The 17,036-nt window shown below is 56.6% G+C and overlaps 4 protein-coding genes across 5 annotated transcripts; all 4 read left to right on the top strand.

Annotated features, from left to right (window-relative positions):
* Window positions 1-1,516: 1,516 nt before the first annotated feature.
* S100A3 (S100 calcium binding protein A3) lies at window positions 1,517-2,511 on the top strand. The gene is made up of 2 exons (XM_008696668.2): window positions 1,517-1,704; window positions 2,106-2,511. Exons 1-2 carry the CDS (start codon window positions 1,564-1,566, stop codon window positions 2,268-2,270), a joined length of 306 nt encoding a protein of 101 aa, XP_008694890.1. The 5' UTR covers window positions 1,517-1,563; the 3' UTR covers window positions 2,271-2,511.
* A 1,345-nt stretch (window positions 2,512-3,856) lies between these two features.
* Window positions 3,857-6,106, top strand: S100A4 (S100 calcium binding protein A4). 2 transcript variants are annotated; one of them, XM_008696669.2, is made up of 3 exons: window positions 3,857-4,003; window positions 4,891-5,046; window positions 5,820-6,106. In XM_008696669.2, exons 2-3 carry the CDS (start codon window positions 4,906-4,908, stop codon window positions 5,982-5,984), a joined length of 306 nt encoding a protein of 101 aa, XP_008694891.1. In that variant the 5' UTR covers window positions 3,857-4,003; window positions 4,891-4,905; the 3' UTR covers window positions 5,985-6,106. The 2 variants fall into 2 exon arrangements, with proteins under 2 accessions (XP_008694891.1, XP_008694892.1); XM_008696670.2 differs by lacking the exon at window positions 3,857-4,003 and adding an exon at window positions 4,669-4,784.
* A 1,978-nt stretch (window positions 6,107-8,084) lies between these two features.
* S100A5 (S100 calcium binding protein A5) lies at window positions 8,085-11,367 on the top strand. The gene is made up of 3 exons (XM_008696671.2): window positions 8,085-8,109; window positions 9,305-9,454; window positions 11,103-11,367. Exons 2-3 carry the CDS (start codon window positions 9,317-9,319, stop codon window positions 11,244-11,246), a joined length of 282 nt encoding a protein of 93 aa, XP_008694893.1. The 5' UTR covers window positions 8,085-8,109; window positions 9,305-9,316; the 3' UTR covers window positions 11,247-11,367.
* Window positions 11,368-12,349: 982 nt separating this feature from the next.
* Window positions 12,350-13,592, top strand: S100A6 (S100 calcium binding protein A6). Its single transcript, XM_040635662.1, has 3 exons — window positions 12,350-12,507; window positions 12,884-13,042; window positions 13,363-13,592. The coding sequence occupies exons 2-3, from the start codon at window positions 12,905-12,907 to the stop codon at window positions 13,495-13,497; spliced, it is 273 nt and encodes a 90-aa protein (XP_040491596.1). The 5' UTR covers window positions 12,350-12,507; window positions 12,884-12,904; the 3' UTR covers window positions 13,498-13,592.
* Window positions 13,593-17,036: the final 3,444 nt, after the last annotated feature.

The raw sequence follows: 17,036 nt of genomic DNA, 5'->3' as shown, positions 1-17,036 counted from the left end.
CCCATAATTGTCCCCTTCCTTCATCGAGAGGCATAAATAGAGATGCTCTGTCTCCAGCCTCCTACAGCTGAAACCAACACCAGTGGTGAGCGCCGGCTGCTTGGGTTCTGCCCTGGATTGGGAGTTGGGTTAGCTCAGGGTCTGGGGATGGGGGCGGAGGGCTGAGCACAGCAGGGACTGGCCAGGGAAGTCAAGGTACCATGAGCTCTCTGGCTGCCTCCACCACTTCCCTTCTGAGGGAAGTCAGAAATGGTGGGCTCAGGGGTCCTTTGTACAGTGAAGGGTTGTCTGGAAGTTTGGGTTAGGGGTGTGCAGTGCTGAGGTCTGGCAGGGGTGGGGGCTTCAAGGGAAGAGAGGATTCTCTCCAGTCTCCAGGCACCCAGCTTCTGAAAAAGCCACCGCAGGGCAGGAGCCCGGAAAGGCCGCTGAGCACCTCGGAGGTGACTTATTCCCTGAGTGTGTGGCCCTTTCCTCTACTGGGACCTCAGACAACTTGCTCCAACGCTGGGCTGTCACAAAGAGACCGCAGGCACTGCTTTTCCCCATCGGCCCTGTCCCCAGCCCTGCCGGCCTTCTGCTCCACAGGGCCCAGCAGAGGGGAATCGGAGAGAGCCTTGGCCTGGCCGCCTTGCTGCGCACTCCTGTCCCCTGGGGGAACAAGGCCGTGGACTCAGAGGGCGATACTGCCTTCCCACTGCCTCCAGGTTTCCCCAGGCTGGAGGCATCCTCCCCCAAGGCGGTGGGGTTGGGGGGAGGCGGGCACTTCCAGGAAAGCCTGACCCTCCGACAGAACAGGCATTCTTACGCAGAGCCTTCTATCTCAAGACCCTAGGGCGCAGGGGGACAGCTTCAGGTGGGGCGAATCTCAGACTGGTAAATACCTGAGCCGTCTCTCTCTGTGGACTGCCGGTTCAGGTCCCTGAGTAGGCCTGAGAGGTGGAATGAACCCCAGCTTACAGATAAGACCCCCGACACCCAGTGTCAATGGCTCATCTGAGGTTGCGTGGCTAGTTCGATGCACAGGGGATCCCAGTCACAGTTCGCGGGAGAAGGGATGGGTGGGGGTGGTGAGGTGGTGGGGGTTCCTCTCATATCTGACCCCTCCCTGAGAATGCCCAGCTTCTCCAAGGGCCTGAGGATGGGGGGCACAGGGCAAGGGTCTCCTTGTGCTATTTCCTACAGAAGGAGTTTGGGTCCTAAAGGTCAGGAGGCTGGATCTCATGGTGGTGCAGAGTGGGATTGAGCCCTTCCCGGGTGTCAGGGATGAGAGAAGGTAGACGGGAAGTCCTCAAGGATCCCCAGTGTGGGGGTGTAGTTGGGGGGTGGGGCACCCTCCCTGAGGAGTTTGCAATGATGTTAGGGAAAGAAAACCTCCGTCCAGGAAAATAACAATGGGGTAGTAGGGAAATAAATTAGAAGGGGCTGGAGTGGTTAGGGAGGGCTGCTCAGAGGAGGGGGAGCTTGTGGGGCCAAAAGCCGGGAGACTAAGTTCTGGGAGCAGTCCCTGGGAGACGCCCTGGGCCTCTGGCATGAGTCTCACACCCTTGTTCTCTGACAGTGAGGATGGCCCGGCCTCTGGAGCAGGCGGTGGCTGCCATCGTGTGCACCTTCCAGGAATATTCCGGGCGCTGCGGGGACAAGCACAGGCTCTGCCAGGCAGAGCTCAAGGAGCTGCTGCAGAAGGAGCTGCCCACCTGGACCCCGGTGAGCACCTGGGCGGCCAGTCTGCAGGGAGGAACTGCCTGGAGTCTGCAGACAGAGCTGGGCACAAGCTCTGAGCAAGTGGGGTACAGGCGAGGCTGTGAGGAGGGGACACCAGAAAGGGAGTGGACATGGCAGGAGGCCCGGTGTCCTCATCTGCGAGAGCAGAAGGAGAGTCGCCACACCTGCTGGCACGCAGGGCTACTGGGAGGACGAATGGCAGCACATAGTAGGCACTCAGCAAGCAGTGGGAGGGCTCAGGGGCACGGACATGGGCGAATGACCAGAACAGGCAGGCTGAGGCTGGCCCCCAGAAGGGCGCAGGAGGCATGGACCGCCCAGGAGGGTAGGGTGGGAAGGGGCACGCTCCCCCCTCAACCCGCCCCTCCCCCTCCCCTGCACAGACGGAGCTGCGAGAGTGTGACTACAATAAATTCATGAGTGTCCTGGACACCAACAAGGACTGCGAGGTGGACTTCGTGGAGTACGTGCGCTCCCTCGCCTGCCTCTGCACCTACTGTCACGACTACTTCAAGGACTGTCCCCCTGAGCCCCCCTGCTCCCAGTAGGCTCTGCTCCCACCGGCAGGGTCTGCTGGGGCAGGACCTGATAGGTGGGCCAGGTCTACCCGAGGCCGGAGACAGATGTGAGGGGCCCTCCCCGGGTCACAGCTGGAAGATGCACAGAGCAGCCAGCTCCGCCTCCCTGGCCGTGGGGCGGGGGGTGCCAAGGCCCAGCAGAGCCGTGCACGAGGGAGACCATGATGGGGAGGGGCCCATTTAACTCCTAATAAAGAACTGGTGTCCCTCGGTTTGGCTTGCTTCTTTTGAGAGGATAGTCTGGGTCTTGGGGCAGAGTCTTCCCTCCTCTCTGGGCTTTAGTGCTGGAGAGCAAGGGGCTGAGGGCAGTGTCAACCCAGCAGAAACATACGGTCTCCACCTCCAACGGGAGGGGTGGGGTCAATACGAGCACCGCGTCTGGGGGCTTTGGGGGGCTCTGTCTCGTTCTCTCTCTGGGGTCTTTGAAGAAGAAGCTCCGCTGGGCCGTCAAGGAGGACACCAGGGCAGCCAGAGATTCCCTTCAGATGGTGCTCAGTCCTCAGCAAGGCTGTTCTGAGGAGGAGGGTGGGGTGTAGGGGTGCGGCGGGCTTGTTGGCCTAGCTGTGGGAGCCCAGAGAGCAGAACTAATGGGATTAGGGTGTCTGAGGTCTGACTAGGGTATTGCTCCTGGCCAGGGAGTGGTGCCCTGCATTGGAGGGGGAAGGGGACACCTTGAGCCAGACCCCATCCCTGAAGCCATAACCAGCTGAGGGCCTTAGCCCCCCTCCTCTGATCCTCAGTCAACCTGAGCTCATACCTCACTCTGAGAAGGTGACCCTGATCCCTGCCTTGCCCATTTTGTGCCATTTCTCCTCTAACTTTCCACCCCAATCTGCATTCGATCTAATACTATCCCAACTCTAGATACCGCCTCCTGATACCCTCCCTCTCCCCAGTCCTCCGGGTACCCTGCTGCCCATCCCGGAGCCCCACACTTGACTCCTACTCCCTACTCCATCACTGCTGCACCCAGGACCTTTGTCCACTGATATGCCTGGGGTGGTCCTAGCATCAACTGTGGGCGTTGGTCTGCTCCTCCTCCAGACCCCAGCTCCTGCCCCGGACCTCACTCCGCATAGCAGAGCTCCCTTTAGGGAGGGGAAAAGGCAGCGAAAGCTGTATCACAACACTGAGCCTGGGGTCCCGTCCTTAGTGCCTGGGCAGCCACATTTCCAGGGCAATTTCTTTTTTTCAAGATTTTATTTTACATTATTTTTTAAGTAGGCTCCATGCCCAATGTGGGGCTTGAACTCACAATCCAGAGATCAAGAGTCGCATGCTTTACTGACTAAGCCAGCCACGAGCATTTCCGGGGGTGTTTCTCACCCATCAATCACCTCCCCTGTATCCCCTTTTCTAGCTACCCAGTGGGACCACTTCCTCCCTGTTCCCCATTCCCAAGGCACAGACTTCCTCTAGCTCCCAAAAATTCAGGCTGAGCTGTGCCCACTGGGGAGTGCCCACCCCCCTGAGACCCCTGCCTGTGTGGGCTCTCCCCTTGTCCAGTGTGCCTACCCAGGGCAGAAAGCTGGGTTTCCAGCTGGGCTGGTGGAGGGGCCCACAGGAGGACTGTCTCTCACTCTTCCCCAACCCCTGCTATGGGCAGGGCCTGGCCAGAGTATAAATAGGACAGACCGCTGAGTTTTCCCCACTCTTCCTCTCTTCGCACCCTCTTTCCTCATCTCGTGCTCCCTCTTGGCCTGGTGAGTCGTGGTCTCCTGACTAGCACACAAGGGGTGTCAGGCTCGGGGCAGAGGAAGGAGCGGCTAGTGGAGGCCAGATGTGCTAACTGGGTCCAGCGTGAGATTCTGATGTGGAGGCCCTGGGGTGGGGTGAGGTGTGTGTGTGTGCGCGTGCGCGCGTGCATGCAAGCCTGCATGCATGCACGTGCAAGAAAAAAAAAAAACACAACAAAATAGGAAGTGTGCAGGTGGCTGGATTTGACCTAGCTGGGTGGTACTGAGATGCTGGGCTTTGCACACGCTGTTGCTGCGTGTGTGTTGCTGTGTGTGTGACCTGTGGTTCTGCACATTGGCTTGTGTTTGCTGGGTTGCACAAGCCTGTGTGTGCACACTCGGGTGTGGGAAGCAAACTGAAGGCACCTGGCCTTTTGTCTGGTTGTGTCCTAGGGGCCTCTGCTCCGCTGCCAGCAGCCCAGCCAAAGGGAGCTTGCCTCCCCACCCCTCCCTTGTATCCCTGCCTCTGCCACCTCACCCTGCCCCTCCCTACTCCAGGGCTAGGCCGCTGGTTTTTTCCGCTGCAGGCCCCTGGGCAGGGCTCCAGCAGCCCTGCGAGGGGGAGAATGGGGCAGGGCGGGGCTGCTGTGGTCGTGGGAGCACTGGGGGAGGACAGTTGGTGAGGCCCAGCCTGAGCGAGGCTGCCTGCAATCCAGGGCTTCTGCCACGGTCCTGGCCAGTGTTGGTGACCCGAAGCTCACACTTCCCACCAGGAGCTGAGCCCCCACATTTCTGGGGTCCCCCTCTGGTGAGAGCAGAGTCTCACCAAGTGGTCCCTGAGGGATGGGAGTGGGGTGGGGCATTCTGAGGGTGGGGCTGGGGAAGATAAGGGTGTCTCGGGACCCTGTCCTCAGATCCTGACGGTCACCATGGCATGCCCCCTGGAGAAGGCTCTGGATGTGATGGTGTCCACCTTCCACAAGTACTCGGGCAAGGAGGGTGACAAGTTCAAGCTCAACAGGTCAGAGCTAAAGGAGCTGCTGACCCGGGAGCTGCCCAGCTTCTTGGGGGTAAGTCGCTACTGCCTGGGAGTATGCCCCTGTGTGCCCCCTTCTCCGCAGAGGAGGGGCAAGGCCTGGCTAGGGGGCAGGCACCAGTGCTTCGGCAGAGCCGTACCTGCAGCCGGCATCCGTCACCGAGATGGGGACGTCCGGGCAGAGGGCTTGCTCTGGTTGGAAACACAGTGAGCAACTGCACTCATTTCCTGGAGCCCAGCAGGAAGAGGGCTGGGCACGAACAGGTGGGGTGCAGGCCAGACCCTGCCAGGTGCTTCGCACAACTTAACTGAAGGGGAACAAAAGTTCAGAGAGGCTAAGGAACTTCCTAGGGTAGTGAAAGTGCAAAGCTGTGATCCACAAGCCGGGATGTTGCCATCGGTCCAGCCACAAATAATTTTTGAGTCTCTGTGGCTGTGAAGAAATAGTTATGGAGACACAGGCCTACCCCCTGAGCATTCACAGCTCCCATTTATAGCAAACTATACGCAGTTTATATGTTACCTTCATGACCATTGTCTACTTGGATTCTTGGAACAACCTTGGGGGAAGGCACTGTGGTCCCCTTCTCCAGCTGTGAGCCGGTACTCAGGCTTCCTCACCCCTTGGGGTGAATTCTGTGGCCCCAGCTTAGCCCCTGAGAGCTGGGGTTCCAAAGCAGGGCCCCCCGGCCAGGCCCCCAGGGACTGGCTGTGCCTTCCTGAGCTCCCATCTGGAGACGGAAACCTGGTCTAGTCTTGGCTCCATTGCCAGACTTTGTGGTTCGACCTGTAGCCTCTTCCCTGCAGAAAAGGACGGATGAAGCTGCCTTCCAGAAGCTAATGAGCAACTTGGACAGCAACAAGGACAACGAGGTGGACTTCCAGGAGTACTGTGTCTTCCTGTCCTGTGTCGCCATGATGTGCAATGAGTTCTTTGAAGGGTTCCCCGATAAGCAGCCCCGGAAGAAGTGAAGGCCCCCGTGTGGGTGTGGGGGGGAAGCTTACCTGTTGGTAGGGGGCACAGGACCTCACCCTGACTCCACCAGATGTGTGCGCAATGTGGACCAAGTTCAATAAAGATTCTTGGAAGCTTTGAGGCTGATGGTCTGAGAGACTCTGGGTCTGGGGTGGGGGCTGAGGGACGCGTGGGGGTAGGGAGCGTAGGCAGTGGGCAGCAGTTTTGTGGAGAGCACACTAGTGAAGGGGGAAGGGGTGAATGGAAGACTGTGTGTGTGCATGATGGAGGTGACTGATGGGGCTTGAGGGAAGGGAAAAGAACCCCCAAAGGCTTGGAACGCCCCAGCTGTGGGGTCTTTGACAGCAGACTCATCCCTCCCACCTCAGCCTTGCCTTTGGAGGGATTGAAGTTCGCATCTGCTCCTGGCTGGGGTCTGGAATGGAGTTTGGGTGCCCTGGGGCAGGGAGCTGAATTAGGAGAGCCCTGCCCTGCGGGCCCATTCCAGTGCCCTGATTTCCAACCCAGGATGGATGAGTCCATCCTGTCCATGTTAGGTCAGGGAGGCCATGTGGGAGGGGGCCACACCATTGCAGCAGCCTGAGATTATCACCCTCTCAACCTTTGTCCCTGCCCCAGAGACCCTGGGATGAGAGCTCTTATCAGTTAGGGTCATGGTCCTTCAGAGAAGGACAAAAGGACCTCAAAGGGCTGAGTGGAGGATAGTAGCTGGGGTGGAAGTGAGGGAGATGGCCATAATTTTGGAGATGAAATTCCAGACACATGATCTGATAAATGAAATTGAGATTTTTCTTCCCCCAGAAAATATCGGGCATGATGTCATATCCCTTCAGGTTAAAGGCTGGTGGGTGATAAGAAGTTAGATTGTCAGGCCAGGCCCGGTGGTGTGGGGGCCTTTAAGAAGGAGGTGAGTAAAGGTGGTGCCCAGCAGCAGGGGGTTTGGTCCCCTTGACCTTTCAAGCTTTCTCCCTTCCTTCTCATTACATCCTGTTTTCCTCTCAAGTTCAGAGCAGTGGGACAGGTGACTCAGATGTTCCCTCCGAGTGTGACTGCAGAGGCCTGGGTAGGATTTTGGTCCAGGAAAAAGCCTGGCTCCTCCCCTTCTGTCTGGCCTCTGGCGCCCATCTTCTAAGGGAGTGCCCTCCCCCAGGGACTGCTCCTGCATCACTCTGCCTCGGAAACTCCTGTTGCTCAGCGACCAGTCCCTGCTGCCTCTCCAGCCTTGCCAGCGGGGGGTGGGGCAGAGTGGGAGCAGGGGGGAGTGCCCAAGCAGGCCAGGTGGGGCTGCAGCACCCACAGGTGCAAGCCCCTGACTCAGCTCTGTTCTCATACTTGAACTGGTTGGTGGTAGAACAATGTCTCTCCTGGGATTCAGGCGAATTTCCCTGTCCCCTGTCCCATTCCTTCCTGCACTCTGAACCAGCTTCCCCAGTCCGTGACCTCTACCCCATCACCTGGCCCTACCCTTCCTGGGCCCGTTCCGGTCCCTTATTCCCAGGCTTCCTTTCGAAGTTTCTGACACTTCTTTCCCACGAAGATGAATGAAGCTTAGAAGAAATCACTAATTTAAAAGCCCTTTAAAAACCTGAGGCTCCATACTTGCTAACGATCTTGACCTTGACTTCCATGCCCTTGGCCGGAAACATCTTCCCTCATGGATTCCCATCTCAGGGTGTGTTTGCTCTGCTCTTGGCATGGATGGGAGGGCCCCAGTGTGGAGAGTGGCCTAGGGTGTGAGGAGAGACCCTGTGTTTGGCCCACATTTCCTGGGTCTTTTTTCCAGGGCGGCTGGTTTCTCTTCCATCCTGTTGTCCCATCAGATTGAGTGCTGGTTTTTGGTTGGGAAAATAAAGCTTCTGAAACTGAAGATGTGTGTGCCACAATGAATTCAATGTGCCCCCTTCTCCTCTGTTTGGAAACAAGAAAGGCAAGATTGGCAGAGGGGTTTATCCCCAGTTCCATCCCGGGAGGCTCTGACTTGGGCCTTCTCAGGTCCCTGCCCTTCTCATTGGCTCTTTCCCTCCCCTGGTTTCCTGGGGACCAGAGCAAGGGAATAAAGACAAGGAGTGGTGGGAGGGAGCCTGTTTCTGCTGTGTGGGTTGTCTGCTGGCTCCTTCCCTGGTGAGTCCTTCCTTCTCACTTCCCTGCTCATCTATACGGTGGGGCAAATGAGGTGATATAAGGCCAGACTGTGACAAGCCTTGGGGACCTCCACCGTCATGAGAGGGGATACACTCAGGAAGGAGGGCAGAGTGTGGAGCTGTGATTATCAGAATTTTTGAGAAGTGGTTCTGGGCATGGGGTTGTGATTAGAACCAGCCAGGATGCTGTTGGAGATGCCCAGAGGCCCTTCCCTCCCCTGTGGTCCTGGCTGGGTCTCCTGGAGTGTGTGTGGTGGTGATGCTGAGGTTTTGGGGTGGTGAGAGGTGAATGACAGATCCAGTTCAAGAATCACAAGGTGGGCTTTGGGCTGAAAGTGAGAGCCAGCGGCTTTTTCCTTCTTGTTCTGGACTCCATGCAGATTAACCTGGAGCCCCCAAGTTTCTTGGGTGTTGCCCCCTTCCTAAGGGGAAGTGGTTTTCAAGTCTGAGTCATGGGAGCTGCCTCTTCCCTTGGGTGGGTGTGGCTGTGCTGATGGACGTGGAGGGCCACATTCAAACCCAACCTCTGGATCCAGCTCTCACAGGGGTCCTGGGGATTTCGATAGGCCCACCCCTCTTGGTGTCAGTTGTGTGCAGTTCTCTGGGCCAGAGACTGAGACCAGCTGGACAAGTCCAGCAACCTCTGCCGTGTTTCTTGCTGAGACCTTATCTCCCAGTTCCAGGCCCGTTCCCCTCCAAACCCTGGACTCTCTCTTTGCCCTGCCCTCCATTTCTATAATGGGACACTCCCTGCTATCAAGTGATTCAGGCACCTGGGCAAAGGAGGGTGATTAGGGTGAGGGCTGCCTCTGGGAAATGAGTGCCCAAGTTGGATGGGCCAGAGGCCCTTTCTTGGCTCCATCATTTGCCACCAGTTCATCTTTCGGGGAGGTCATCTTGTCATCTGCCCCTAGAGCCCTTTTCCAGCATCTCCTAAGCAGGGGAGAGCTCCTTTGGGGGCTGGCTGGTCTCATGGCTCTGGCTGTTCCACATTTGCCTTGGGTCTTACTACAACCTGTTCTGGCACATTTGGGGCCACTTGTTGGTAGCTTCTGTTTCATCCTGGGTTCTAGTTCCTGGTCCTTGAGAGAGAGCCTTGGGCTGGGCTAATGATAGGGGAAGCAGAAGGTCTGGCTTCCCAGGGATGGTGACCCTCCCTCCCCCTACCCCTCCAGAGCCAGGCACTGATGGAGACACCTCTTGAGAAGGCCCTGGCCACTATGGTCACCACCTTCCATAAATATTCGGGGAGAGAAGGCAGCAAACTGACCCTGAGCAGGAGGGAACTAAAGGAGCTAATCACGAAGGAGCTGTGTCTCGGAGAGGTAGGTGACGGTCACCCCCACCCCAAAGCCTGAGTACACCATGGGGGAGGAGGAAAATAGAGCAAGCACCACACCACTGTCAGGGGCTCCCCTTCTGTGAGGTAGGAAGCCCCGGTTCTGCATCCGTAGAGGCCCAGCACAGGGGACTCACATCCGCCCTTTGAGTGCTCTGGCCTCAGCCAGGAGCGGGATGGCCAAAAGGACCTGACAGAGACCTAGTGAAGAAGGTGGACATCTTCTTCAGATGCGAGACCTCTGTGATGGGGGATGAGTTGGGTTTCCCCGGGAAGGAGGAAGGGCAGCATCCAGACGGTGAATTACAGCCACGTGCAGGTTTAGAGGTCAGGGAGCCTTCTGTGTAGAGGCCAGGCCCACGCAGCCATGGAAGAGCCTGTGTAAGGAACCGTGGGGGACAAGGCACCAGGGTGCCCAGCTCGAGCTGTGCCCAGCTCAAGGGCAGGGGCTTCACCTGTATGCCTGGTACACCCAGGGCTCTCAGCTGGCAATGACATGGGGACAAAAAGGATCATTCTGGTAGTTTGTGAACACAAGGCTGGAAGGAGACAGACTGCTTCTTGCCAAATGGAGAAGGTGGGAGGCAGCTGACTGAGGGGAAGGCCTATGAGGAAATTATATTGTTTTTACAGTTCAAAAAAACAGAGGCTCAGAAACATTATCTAACTTGTCTAAAGACACCCAGCTAGTAAGAGGTTGAGTCCTTCCTTTTCCTTGAAAATCCAGTCATGGGGCCTCTCCAGTCACATTGTGAACCTTGGTGGGCCTCCCCAGAGAGAACCTCTCTTTGGGCAGCAGACTGGAGCAGGTATGGGTTTCACCAAGCCTGCCCTCTGGTTTTCCTGCCAGGCTCTCTGCATCCTGGAGTTAATGAGGGCAAAGGGAGGGGCAGCAGATCCCCTAGGGGTTAATTATAGGGGGACAGAGGCCCTGGGGAAGGCCTGACTTTTAACAGGAGCCCAGACTGGGGGCAAGGACCACATCACACAGAGGCTGTATCCATCTCCATTTGTCCTGACAATTGCCTTCTGTGGAAAAGTGGGAGCTGAGGGCAGTGAGGAGGGGAGGGCAGAACATGGTTCCCCCTGAGGGCCCTGTTTCCATCTTCTTGGTGGTGCTGGGCTGGGAGAGCAGGGGACAGACAGAGTATGACTGAGCTAGGGCCTCCCCGCCATACAGCTGTGCTGTAAGCTGTCCCAGGAAGGGAAGGCTGTGGTGGCTTCTGGGCTCTGACATACTGCTCTCATGGCGTGTTGTCTGGGTCAGTTCTCAACTAGCCTCTGTAAGGACAGAAGAAGTCTGGATCACGCTCAGTGCCCCACAGTTGCCAAGGCGGTTCTGTTGGACATTGCATAACATCTAGATGATTATTTCCTCGAACAGTGGAAAGTGCAGGGGAAAGGGGCGGCTGCACCAGCTTTCCTACGGACACCTGCTTAGAGTCACCAGTCAGGGCACTGCAGGTGCCGGGCCCCACGCTGGGCGTGGGCTGGGGGAGATGCTGGGCATCGAGAGGCTCAGAGTATAGCTGACCCAGCTGAGGCTGCCTTTCCAGGGCGTGGGTGGCACTGTGCAGGGGTGAGGCAGGGCTAGGTGGGGTGGCTGACTTGTCCCTCTTGCTGGGCCCTTGAAGAAGATGAAGGAGAGCAGCATCGATGTCCTGATGAAGAGCTTGGACAAGAACAGTGACCAGGAGATCGACTTCAAGGAGTACTCGGTGTTCCTGACCACGCTGTGCATGGCCTACAACGACTTCTTCCTGGAGGACAGTAAATGACCAGGGCTTAGCCCCTTCCCCCTGGTCTCTGCAGCTCTCTGGACCCTTGCCCTTCTCTCCCTTCTGCGCTCCCTGCTTCAGCCTTCCCTTCCAGGGGGGAAATAAAGATTTTCCATTCCTGGCTGGTTTTGAAGATGCCTTGTCCACCTCGCCTGGGGGTGGGTGGGGCAAGGCAGAACTTCTCCTTGAGTGGGTTGAGAGCCTCTGGGAGTTAGGGCCCTGGGCTTCCACCCCACTTCCTGCCCTTCTTCAGTGTGGATGTCACAGAGCTTACTGGGTTTAGTTTTGCCCTTCCAGAAAATGGGGAAGTTGGGCCAGGCTTTCACTTGCCTCCCAGAGAAAGCTAAGAGGAAGTGCTTTGACTGAGCACAGGCAATGAGGGAGCTACGGGAGGCTTCTGAGGGCAGTGGTGGACAAGCCCGTCTGAGGCCACAGGAGGCCACCCTGACAACACCCCATGCCAGCCCCCTTTCCCTCTCCCCCATTGCCCCCGAGACAGCTAGCTCTACCCACCCCACCCCAGTCACCTGTGGGGTCCAGTGCTTCCTGCTGTCTCCACTTCCCCCTATGAAAATCCTTTCTCAGTCAAAGGTCTGGAAAACCTTTTCACTGGAGGGTACAAACTAAGACAAGCGCCAGTGTGCACAGTGCTGGGAAAGAGGCCGCAGGCGGAATTCCAGGCTGGGGTGTGGGGGTGTGGGTGGGGAGGGAGGGAGAGGGAGAGGGAGGGGTGCGGCTGGGGAGGAAGGGTTGTGAGGGTGGTGGTGGGAATTTGTTTTTGCTGAGGGGTGGGTGTTCCAGATGTCTTTTAAATCGTATCCTATAGACCACTGGCTGCTCCCCCTCTTTCATCTAGGGTTGACCCTGAACACCCTCTGGGGACACCCCCCGCCCCCACCCTGGGCCAGGGAGCTGGCCGGGAGCTCGACGTCACTGGCTTGCAGAGGTCTCCCCTGGGATCCCCGTTCCAACCCGGGAACCCGGAACAGCCCGGGGCAGGAGGCACGAGGGCTGGGGGCCCCCAGGGTGTGTAGTGAGGGCGCGGGCGCCCAGCGGGCCAGGACGGGGCGGGCCTGAGGGCGGGGCGAGGTCGGGTGGGGCTGGTCTGGGGGGGAAGTTGGCTGGGGGGGCATGCGGGGCGGGGTTGGGGGCCCGGCAGCGGGAGGGGTGGGCTCTGGCTCGCCCGGCCTCCGCTCCGCGGCGGCTAAAAGGCGCGCTGGCCACCGCCCCGCCGGTCCCTGGACGCTCTCCCGGCCAAGCGGTGAGTCCTTGCGGGGCCGCCGGGCTCCTGGGGCCGCCCGCCCCGAGGTGAATCGGCCCCCGGCCGGCGGGTGGCTCCCCGGAGTGTACCCCGGGCTGCGGGAGGTGTGCCCCGAGTGTGTCAGCGCCCTCTGCGTGTGGGCCCCCTCATACTCCCCAACTTCTGGAGCCCCTGGAGGCTAGCTCTCAGCTGTGGTCCTATTTGCTCCTTGACCACCTCTCTCCCCTGGGCCTTCAGGTCTGCCTCTCCCTCCCCCTCCAGCCCTGGGCTGACTCCTGATGGTGCCACAGATGCGGGTGGGGACAGAGCTCTTGGGGAATGTGAATGTGGGTGGGTGGGGAGGCCCTTCGGCACTGACCAGCCTTTCTACTCCCAGCTCTGAGCCCAGTGCCCAGCCATGGCGTGCCCCCTGGATCAGGCTATTGGCCTCCTCGTGGCCATTTTCCATAAGTACTCGGGCAGGGAAGGTGACAAGAACACCTTGAGCAAGAAGGAGCTGAAGGAGCTGATCCAGAAAGAGCTCACCATTGGCCCCGTGAGTAAGGCCCCTCTTCCTCTGCCCTTTAGAAGCAGGATGAGGAGAGGGAGAGGGGCCAGGTGCGTCTGACTCACAATTATCCACCTCCTGGGGCCCGAGTCCACTAGCTTGCTGGGACCATCGGTCAATTCCCGATACTCTCAGCCTAGTACTCTCTCCGAGTGAGGAGCCGGGGCGGAGAGGTAAAGCCGAGTGAACCCAAGTGACAAGGAGCGAGCAGAGCCACTTGTAAGAGGGAGGGCGGCCTGGAGGGGGAAAGGGAGAGAACCCTAGGTTCTCATCACATTGAGTCTGTATTTCCCATTCTGACATGTTAGAAGCTGCAGGATGCTGACATTGCAAAGCTGATGGACGACCTGGACCGGAACAAGGACCAGGTGGTGAACTTCCAGGAATATGTCACCTTCCTGGGGGCCTTGGCTCTGATCTACAATGATGCCCTGAAGGGCTGAAAATAAATCGGGAAGGTGGAGACACCCTCTATCGGGCCTGCCCAAGTAAAATCCAGTGGTGGGTAATTGTTCAATAAATATCTTTTTTTGGTCAAGTCTGCCTCCGTGTCCTGGCTTCCTAGTGATTTCTGTTCCCTCCTCTTCTTGTTGGGGCACAGCCGTCAGACTTTGCTCGTGGTCACCTCTGGGAGTGACTCAGCGGAGCCCCACGCCTGGGGCAACACTGACAGGCAGCTGCAAGCTCCTAAGGTGCCTTTACAGGAATTAGGAAAGTGTCTTGCCTGGGACAAAGGCATCTTAGGGAAGGCTCACGTGGTCCCCTGGAAGGAGGGTTCTGGGATGGGGGTGGGGAAGGAAATGGTGCCTGAGCCAGGCTGTGATGGGTCCAGAGTGGGGCAGAGATGGTCCTGGTGATGTTTTTGAATGTTGGTGAGGTTGGTGAGGGCCGTAGCCGATGGCTGAGAAAGAATTCTTGAATGTCTTTGGTGCAAAAAGGTGGTTTTCTTATAGCACACGGACAGGACCTGTGGGCAGAAAGCTGGCTGTCCTGGGATTGTGAGGAGCAACAGATTATATACCTTTGGGTTGGGGAAGTAACGATGAGGGAAGTTCCAGAAGGATGTTCACGTCTGCTAGAGCAGACTCTCAGGATACTAGAGGCCTTGCTATTGTCTAGCTAAGGTTTTTCCCTCTAGCAATGCATTTACATTAAGACAGTTGGGAGCTTCCTGGAGGAAGGTTACACTCTGCCTGCCTCAAGTATTTTGTCAACGGGCTGCAGACGATGAGGGCGTTTAATTGTATTTACATCTCCTTCTGCCTATGTTTCCCACATCATCGGCAGGGTCCCTGAAGACAACTGTTTTGCTCTAGCTGTGCTGACAGAAGGGCCGCGGGGCGGGGTGGGTCCACTTTCTTCCTGCCGTGAAGTGGAGGCAGAGAGGGCACACCTGGCATGCCCAAAGCCTGGCTGGAGAGTGTTCTGAGGCTGCTGTAGGGCTGAGTCCACAGCAGCTGTCCATGGCCCAGTCGAAGGTGGGGGGCCTACTTTAGGAGTCTATCTCTGTATTTTGTGTTGGGGGTGGTGGTCTGAGTAGCTGGCAGCTGCAGGAACGTGAGACTCATGGGGTGCTCATGATGGGGGCAGGGTGGGGTCCCTGGGGCTGGGCCAACCATAGCTTCAAGCCTTTCGGTCAGTATTGAGCTGGCCCATCCCTGCAGCCTCAGAATGAATCACCCCAGTTATTTCATGGGAACCAAGCCTGGCTCTCAGCCCCCATCAGGGAGGATGACTAATTGAATTACTGTCGGAATCCATTGTTTGCATTTGTGGTTTTAGGGTGCGGGGCATTGGGATAACCTGTATCTCAGGGCAATGGGGCATTTGTCACTGTTCTCTCCCCTCCAGGCCTAGTCTGAGCCAGGCAAGCTCCTCTGTAGGTTCTGGGGACCTCAGAAGGAGACCATATCCTCCTTCCCGTCTTTCTTCCCCACTTCCTGGGGGTCCAACTTTGTGGAATTGTCTTCCTTCTCCATGGGGCTGTGAAGAGAGAACAGTAGAGAAAGGGCAACCAGTTCCTCTGGTTGCCCCTCCTGCCCCGCAGGCACTGATGGGAAGCAGGAGAGACCCAGGGCTCCCTGCTCCCAGGCTGAAGAGCCTTGTCCAAGCTTTGGTTGGCTCTATTGAACTTCCTCTGGCAAAGTACCTTCCCCGCCTACAGTGGCGGGAGGTTTGGGACGTGGAACGTGCGCCCTCGTGTGGGCAGAGAGCAGGATGCTGGGAGGAGAATGGCATTGGTGCTCTTGAACCCTTGGGGAGGGGCCTGTGTCAATGGAACCCTGGGCTTTGGCTCTCAGGGAGCTCTTCTTATGAAGAGGGAGACAGGATTTGCTCGCCCAGGGAATGTCAGCAGGGGGATCTTTTGCCTCCAGCAATCAATCCCTACAGAAAGCAACTCAACTTTGTCTAAGACGCACCTGCGTGAGTGAGTCAATGAAAGGAAGGGAGTTTGCAAAGACATTTAGAGTTTGAGCCTCTTCCCCTCTTTGGGGGCGAGAAGACCTTGGTGCAAAGAGGGAGGAGGAGCTGTCTCAGCAGGTGAAGACCCCCTCCCCTTCCACCAAAGGAGGAGCTGCTTTGGCCAGGCTCAGCCCCACATTTCTGGGGAGCTCTGGAGGCTGAAGTGAGTTTACAAACGTGCACAGCCCACCTGCTAAATAAACAGGCTTGTCCTTAAGCTTCTACTTCTCCACAGTAGTGAAGGGGAACGGGAACACGGATTAAAAAAAATAATAAAACGGGTGCCTGGGTGGCGGAGTCGTTAAGCGTCTGCCTTTAGCTCAGGGCGTGATCTCAGCGTTCTGGGATCGAGCCCCACATCAGGCTCCTCCGCTGGGAGCCTGCTTCTTCCTCTCCCACTCCCCCTGCTTGTGTTCCCTCTCTCGCTGGCTGTCTCTGTCAAATAAATAAATAAAATCTTTAAAAAAAATTAAACAAACCCAAATAAATAGCAAATCTTTTTGTTTGCTTTGAGAGTATGATTTTTTTTTTTTTGAAGATTTTATTTTTAAGTAATCTCTACACCCAACTTGGGTCTCGAACTCACAATCCTGAGACCAAGAGTCCCAGGCTCTACTGACTGAGGCAGCCAGGTGCTCCCAGGGTATGATCTTAAAGTTTTTTTTTTGGGGGGGGGGTTGATTTATATATTTGGTTGCTCCCAAGTTGGGGGCATAAATATTTACAATTGTTAGATATTCTTGATGGATAGACCTCTTAATTTTGATATAATGCCCTTCTTCATCTCTTGTTACAGTCTTTAAAGTCTAGCTTGTCTGATATAAGTACGGCTATCCTGGCTTTCTTTCTTTTTTTTTTTTTAAGATTTTATTTATTTATTTGACAGAGATAGAGACAGCCAGCGAGAGAGGGAACACAAGCAGGGGGAATGGGAGAGGAAGAAGCAGGCTCCCAGCGGAGGAGCCTGATGTGGGGCTCGATCCCAGAACGCTGGGATCACGCCCTGAGCCGAAGGCAGACGCTTAAGCACTGTGCCACCCAGGCGCCCCTATCCTGGCTTTCTTTTGGTTGTCCTTTAGCATGATGGACGTTCTCCATCCCCTCACTTTCAATCTGCCAGGTGTCTTTAGGTCTAAAATGAGTCTCTTATAAGCAGCCTATAGATGGGTATTGTTTTTTTTTTTAATCCGTTCTGATACCTTATATCTTTTGATTGAAGCGTTTAGTCCATTTACATTCAGAGTGATTATTGCTAGATATGAATTTAGTGCTATTGTATTGCCTGTAAATTTGGTGTTTCTGGTGATTTTCTCTGTTCCTTTCTTATCTTTGTTGCTTTTGGTCTCCCCCCTGCCACCCCGGCCCCGAAGAGAGTCCCCTTTAATATTTCTTGTAGGGCTGGTTTAGTGGTCATAAACTCCTGTAGTTTTTGTTTGTCTGGAGAATTGTTTATCTCTCCTTTTATTCTGAATGACAGTCTTTCTGGATCAAGTATTCTTGGCTGCATATTTTCCCCATT

This window comes from Ursus maritimus, unplaced genomic scaffold, assembly GCF_017311325.1.
Source record: "Ursus maritimus isolate PB19 unplaced genomic scaffold, ASM1731132v1 scaffold_2, whole genome shotgun sequence".
Classification (NCBI taxonomy): domain Eukaryota; kingdom Metazoa; phylum Chordata; class Mammalia; order Carnivora; family Ursidae; genus Ursus; species Ursus maritimus.
The sequence above is the reverse complement of the archived record's forward strand: the minus strand, read 5'-3'. Positions and strand labels throughout refer to the sequence as shown.